The sequence below is a fragment of the Labrus bergylta genome, chromosome 8, assembly GCF_963930695.1.
Source record: "Labrus bergylta chromosome 8, fLabBer1.1, whole genome shotgun sequence".
Classification (NCBI taxonomy): domain Eukaryota; kingdom Metazoa; phylum Chordata; class Actinopteri; order Labriformes; family Labridae; genus Labrus; species Labrus bergylta.
The window spans coordinates 9,530,749-9,537,395 of NC_089202.1; the positions used below are offsets into that span (position 1 = coordinate 9,530,749).

The following is a 6,647-nucleotide window of genomic DNA, read 5'->3' on the forward strand; positions in this document are numbered from 1 at the left end:
TATCGTCCTCAGACAAATTGTGGTCCCAGGTTGTTATATTATGTTTTTTCTTTGTGAAGTCTTAATTGTAATGCATTGGTAATACATGTATATTTTTTGCCTGAGAGGTCTAGCTAGAGCTAATAAATGTATGTTGGTTTTGTATACAACAATAGGCATATAGCCTATATTTTTGTAGTTGGTTAAAGTTTTTACTATTATTTTATAAAGTCTTTATTAGTAGTTACATGCTGACATATAACTTGAGAAGTAGCCTATACCGTATTGTATTTGCCATTTAAATGTAGCAAAATATAAAGTACTATGAATGAAGGACCCTTTTTAAAGTAGCCTACTTGTACAAGAGTAAATGCATCATGCCCTTTCCAACACACTCTAAATACAAATGTAAAATACTTCACACTTCTAAACAAGGTGCAATGTCCATAAAAGGACTCCTTGTATTCACTCCCAATAAATCTGATTTATTAAGTGACCCTGTGTTGTTCACAGTACAGATTGTGCTGATACTTTTGGCATGTTCTTGGCACACTATGGTGAAGTCAGCAGTTAATACAGGGTGCACATGTTCTCCCCGTTAGTTATGTGAATCCTGTCACTTAAGCTTTAACTGGTGTGACTAAAAATGGCTCTGATTATGTTATGACTCATATAGGAGACAGGGAAGTTGGGACATTGGTGGGATTAAGCTATTGGGTTTCATTACAGGCGCCAGTCAATGTCCAGCCTTTAGGGGACTACTATAACAATGCCAAATATTGGTAGTATGTAGAGAGAAAATAGTTCAGGGATGGGTCACCAAACTAAAAGCCCACACAGACTTATAAACATTGGATGAATAATGATGTTCCAACACAAACATAAAATGTTGACTCACGTACAGTACATGGAGTAACAAGTGTCAGAAGGTAGCTTTGTGACTTTTTTTATTCATCATATACAAGTACAAAATTCTTTTTGGGTGCACAATCATACAGAATTGAGATTTTTTAGTCAGGAAAAAAAGGTTGCCTGGAATATTGTTCAGTGAACTAACCTGAATGCACATTGATAGATAACATTGTCAGCAGGGTTGATTAGCTTACACTTCAACCAAAGGATATTCTCAAATTCCTTGAAAGCAGGAATTTCTAAAGCATGCATCTTTGAAGAACATGGCTTTTGATTTCTATGTTTACCTTGTCTTACACTGTAGTTAAAAAAAGGAACATTTATTTTTCCTTATTAGTATATCATTGTTTTCAAAAGATCTGCTGTCAAAAAATGTCTCAAGGAATGCCCAGTGGAATCGTAAAAGAGAGGTAATCTCCCACCTCCCCCCACTCTGCTCTGAAATGCTGGAAAATAGTAATCCAAGTTGTGAGAACTGCCGTCCAAAGCAGTAACCCCAATGCTGACCGCTTCACATCTGGAATTTAAGACAAATACAAACAATGGTCATTAAATATTTTGTTTTTTCACACAGAAATAATGAGGTAAAATAACATGGTAGTGGAAAATGTCTGTTACTTTCAACTGGCCTGACAGATGCAATAAATATTATGATATCTGGATATATACAGTGGATATAAAAAGTCTACACACCCATGTTAAATTGTTAGTTTTTGTGACGTAGAAAAAATTACACCAAGAAAGATAATTTCAAAATGTTTCCACCTTTAGTCTGACATATTACCTGTGCAATTCCATTGAAAAAAATCTTTATGGTAAAAAATAATCAATGAAAACTAAAATAATGTGGTTGCACAAGTATACACACCCTTGAACTAACACTTTGATAAGATAAGATAATCCTTTATTCATCTCAAAATGGAGAAATTTACAGTGTTACAGCAGCAAAGCAGGATAGTAAACACAAGAAAAAGCACACAGTGCACGATTAAATTAAAGATAGAATAATATATAAAAATAAAAAAAAATAGATTAAAAAAAGTTAAAGAGCCAGCAACAGGGCTGCACAAGTAGTTCCATATATTTTCAAGCACCTTTTAATTTTATCACAGCATTTAGTCTTTTGGGGTATGAGTCTATCAGCAAGCACATCTTGACTTGGAAATATTTGCACACTCTTCCTTGTAAAAGAGCTCCAAATCTGTCACATTGTGAAGGCATTTCCTGTTCACAGCCCTCTTCAGGTCACCCCAAAGATTTTCAAGAGGATCCAGATCTAAGCTCTGGCTGAGCTATTCTAAAATGTTCATTTTCTTCTGGTGAAGCCACCATTCTTTTGTTGATTGGTTCGTTGTCATGCTGAAAGGTGAAATTCATCTTCATCCTTCGAGCAGATGCCTGAAGGTTTTGTGTCAAAATAGATAGGTATTTTGAACTGTAATTAATTCCCTTTAACTTAATTAAAGCCAGTTTTACTTGTCGTCTTTCCATCAATTTTTGAGGGACGTCCTGTTCTTGGTAGTGTCACTGTTGTGCCATATTTTCTTCACTTGCAGGTGACTGTTTTCAATATATTCCATGATAAAAACTAATGCTTTGTAAACATCTGTTTACCCTGGTTCTGATCACTACCTTTCAACAATGAGATCCCGCTGGTGCTCGGTTAAGATCTTTGCGGACAATGACTTTCGCTATAAGATTAAGCTCAGTGTATGTCAGGAAAATCCTACCAGAACAGCTTCATCTTATTTGCAGTTAATAAATTAATTGAATTGATGGTAGGTGTGTACTGACTATTATTTAACATGAATTTTAATGTGATTGGTTAAATCTGAATGCAGCCTCATCCCCAATAGTTAGAGGGTGTGCATACTTACGCAACTACATTTTTTTTAGTTTTCATTAATTATTTTTCCCGGTAAAAGATTTATTTCTTTTTTTTTTTTTTTTAAATGGAATTGCACAGGTAATAGGTCACACTAAAGGTGGAAACATTTTGAAATGATCTTTCTTGGTCTTATTTTTCTACATCACAAAAACTGACATTTTAACAAGGGTGCGTAGACGTTTTATATCCACTGTTTATTAATAGTACATCATTATGTGAAAAATATTTTCTCCAGTATTCCAAATCACAAATTGGGTCAAAATTTCAAATGCTGTCCTCATGTTAGAGGAATTATATTTACACAGTTAATCTAGAAAAGGTAAAGTAGATCATTTTCAATCAATAAATTGAGTCCTACAGGCTAGAACCATAGCACTGGTTGAAATTCACACACATATTTTTAACGTATGTTTATGAATAAATATCTTATAACTCGTTTTTTTAAGTGCAAAAATGTTTTGTAAAATCCCTGGTATTAAAATACCACTTTGACACTTACAGGTCTTAATCTGGAGCTGTTCGTTGTAGACTGGCTTTACAAAAGCCTCACGGAAAAACCAAACGACATTGACGAGCCACAGAAATGGGAGAAATGCAAAACCACCTGAGACACAAGACAGAAAAACATAATCAATGACAATTTATTTAAATTAATATTAAAGGCTGACCCACTCAAGATAGGAAAAAAATGAATTTCTTTTCTCGTACTAAACTGATAAGCAGCTTTACTGCTCATGAGTCATGACAATTTGACTAAACCATTTCAAAGTCAAAGTCAACTTTAGTGTCAATTTCAAAATATGCCAAACATACAGTGGAATCGAAATTACGTTTATCTCCGTCCCACAGTGCAATACAACCAAAATAAGATAAAATAGATAAAATAAAATGAGGTAAAAATAAGATAAATAATATTTACAGTAATAAATTCTAAATTTGAATTTAATTTGAATACATATGATATATTGAATACATTTAATGACGTGTCCAGTGTTTACAACGAAAACACAGGGAAGTATGATTGAAGAGGTTTGTCCCATGAATACTTGCAACTCTCACCTAAATAATATTTCCTGCATAGGCTGAGCTTCTCCTCATTCGGAAGCCGTTCGAGGTTCATCTTGACCCTGGATCCAGATACTGAAACAAACAAAAAGACTTTAAACACGACTTAAGACTGTCTTCAAACTCTCTCTTCAAACCTTATAAGATGTTACAAATGTCGATTGCTTAGTCCTGCTTTAAGATACCATCGTCTACTGGCCGGGACATACCTTTATTTTAATACAAATATGTCAGATTCTGTAACCCAAGTAATCTTCAGTAGCTTGGTGATGTTGTCTATTGTCATATGACTCTGGACTCCTCAGGCTAATTGTAGCATTTCGTTAGCTTGGCAGTGTAACGTGATGTCGTTCAAACTACTATGACAAGCCGTAGTGATGAGTTACATCAATTAATATCTCATGCGAGGGGTTTATTTTAAGTAAAATGTATGAAAGCCTGGAACATTAAGTATTATACAATTCAAATTTACCTGATATTTAAGTTCTAATCGTCGCTAGTTAGCAAACTAGGAAATGGTTGAACAACAAAACACTTCCCTCTTCGGATTTCTTCTTCGTCTTCTTTGGTCTTTCTCTCTTTGTTATTTGAGGCAAGAACGTTGACTATCATGCTCCGTATCGCCGCCTACCGAGCCGGAGTATATGTCTTCCTGATTTTTTAAAGACAGACTGATCCTGAAAAATTGGTGGTATTTTGTCTCAAATAGACATATATTAATTAATTCGAAATTTTTGAAGGGGTCTTCCATAAAATATGTTGTTAATGCCACCAGTTACTTTAACAGAGGTCGAAACTAAACAATAACGCCTCATCCCCCCCAGGTGTAAAACAGAGCGCTTCAGGCGCTCCTTTGTGCCCACTGCCATCAGACTGTACAACAGCAGCCTATGACAACAATAACAGTCCGTCCTTGACACTAAACTTCACCCCCATAAAACACTACCCACATGACCTGCTTCATTATTATCATTACTAACATTGTATTATTATTATTATTTAGCATCAATATATATATACATATATACTGTACATTCTTTATATTTTTATTATATTAGTCTATATTATATTATATAACATTTCATTATATTACACTATATTGTTCATATTGCACTATATTATATTATATTATATTATACTACATTATATAACTGCACTCTGCATTACTGTGGTACAATACTGCCTCTCTTCTCTGCTGTTTACATTACTTGCTGCTATTTATCATATCAAGTCACTTTAATCATCACTTGTCACTTTATCTTGTCATTCTCTGCAAATACTGTCTCAATTCCCTGCATAGTTAACTTCATCATTCATTTTGTACTTGTATATATCCCCTGTTTTTATTTTTATTTATCTTATCTATTCTGTTTAATGTGTATTTTGAGCTTTCTTGTCTGTGCTGCTGCAACGCCCGAATTTCCCCTCTGGGGATCAATAAAGTTTTATCCTATCCTATCTTATAATAATCCTACTCCTCCTACACTCAAAGTAAATTATAGTGTAGGCTTTTGCTAAGCATTTCTGCTTCTTCTGAGGAAACCAACATTACGTTTTACAACAAATAATATTTTAGAGGAATATTGATAAACTTGAAATACGATTTATTATGTGTTTGTTTGATGTGATTGTTCTGTTGTAGTAGCCTGGTGTGTTTCCAAATCATCATCGAGGGCGTATTAAAGCCTAGGCGCCCCCTAGCGTGTAAAGACGTGAGGCACCACTATAGGTCACAAGCGCTTAGTAGATATTCTTTTATATGCTTTGCATTAGCCCCAAATATCGACATCGCCTTATAGAAGTCAAGAAGTAGGCTACACCATGTTACTTCCTAACTGTTTCCCATGTACAACCGGTGTCCAAAAGTGTAGGCTAGTTGTTTTCTGCGAACATCCAAATTAAATTACCTGTTATTGCAGGTTTTATTTATTTTAAATGGTAGTTTTCTGTACCCTCGTTGGTTATAAACTATTACAAGATCAGGTTTTTTTTTTTAATCTATAATTGTAATACCAAAAGTAAAAGCTAGTTAAGCTTGTTGTGTTATCAACTTTGGCTCTAAAACGTTTGAAAGAAGAAAAATCTAATTTCACAATGTGCCTTATGGAAAAAAAACGCATTTTTTTGTACCTTCTATTGTGTTTGAATCTGAAAAGGTATGGTGTTTTAATGCACTTTAAACAAAGAGTTTTTAATAAAATCATACATTCGATATAATACCTGGCTATTGACCTAACATATGGGGTTAGTGTTTGGTATTTTGCTTTTCAAACAGCAGATAATAAAATCAATCTCCATCACATAGATGCAAAGCTATTCTGCTTCGGTTGTTAACTTAATTAAAGCTGACTCTGTGATCCCTCATCAGACATCTTTTTTTGAGTCATTTATGGGGGGAGTTTTATTCTTATGTTTAAGTCAGTGGGTTAAAGTCATGATGTAGTGTCTATTTACGGGGAAGTATTTTACTGTTACGTTAGGTTAGGCCTACTTACTGACAGCCTTGACATTTTGACATGATAGATTTAAAGGTGAAAAAACACGAACTTTGAGGAGGTTCATTTAATTAGTATTGCTATCTGTCTGGAATTGGATGTAACATTTCTTGAATGGAGTTGTGAAGTAACCTACTATCACCACAAGAGGTCAAACGACCCGCTTTCCACCATTGACTGTTTCCCCTACTGAGGGCTTCACCGAGAAAAAAAAACAAAACTCAGTTTCCCTTGAGGCATTGCGGCTCCCCCCCCTCCCATCTCGCGCCTTCCCTCTTGTTTCTCCTCAAACTGCTAGCCGTCGGAGT

The 6,647-nt window shown here is 34.7% G+C and overlaps 1 protein-coding gene across 2 annotated transcripts; it reads right to left on the minus strand.

The window, feature by feature from the left end:
- Positions 1-909: 909 nt before the first annotated feature.
- Positions 910-4,467, minus strand: psenen (presenilin enhancer, gamma-secretase subunit). Of its 2 annotated transcripts, none has more exons than XM_020637393.3 (4): positions 4,317-4,467; positions 3,839-3,919; positions 3,279-3,383; positions 910-1,408 (listed from the first exon to the last, which is right to left on the minus strand). In XM_020637393.3, the coding sequence occupies exons 2-4, from the start codon at positions 3,897-3,899 to the stop codon at positions 1,269-1,271; spliced, it is 306 nt and encodes a 101-aa protein (XP_020493049.1). In that variant the 5' UTR covers positions 3,900-3,919; positions 4,317-4,467; the 3' UTR covers positions 910-1,268. The 2 variants fall into 2 exon arrangements, with proteins under 2 accessions (XP_020493049.1, XP_020493050.1); XM_020637394.3 differs by lacking the exon at positions 4,317-4,467 and adding an exon at positions 4,054-4,278.
- Between the last annotated feature and the right edge of the window lie 2,180 nt (positions 4,468-6,647).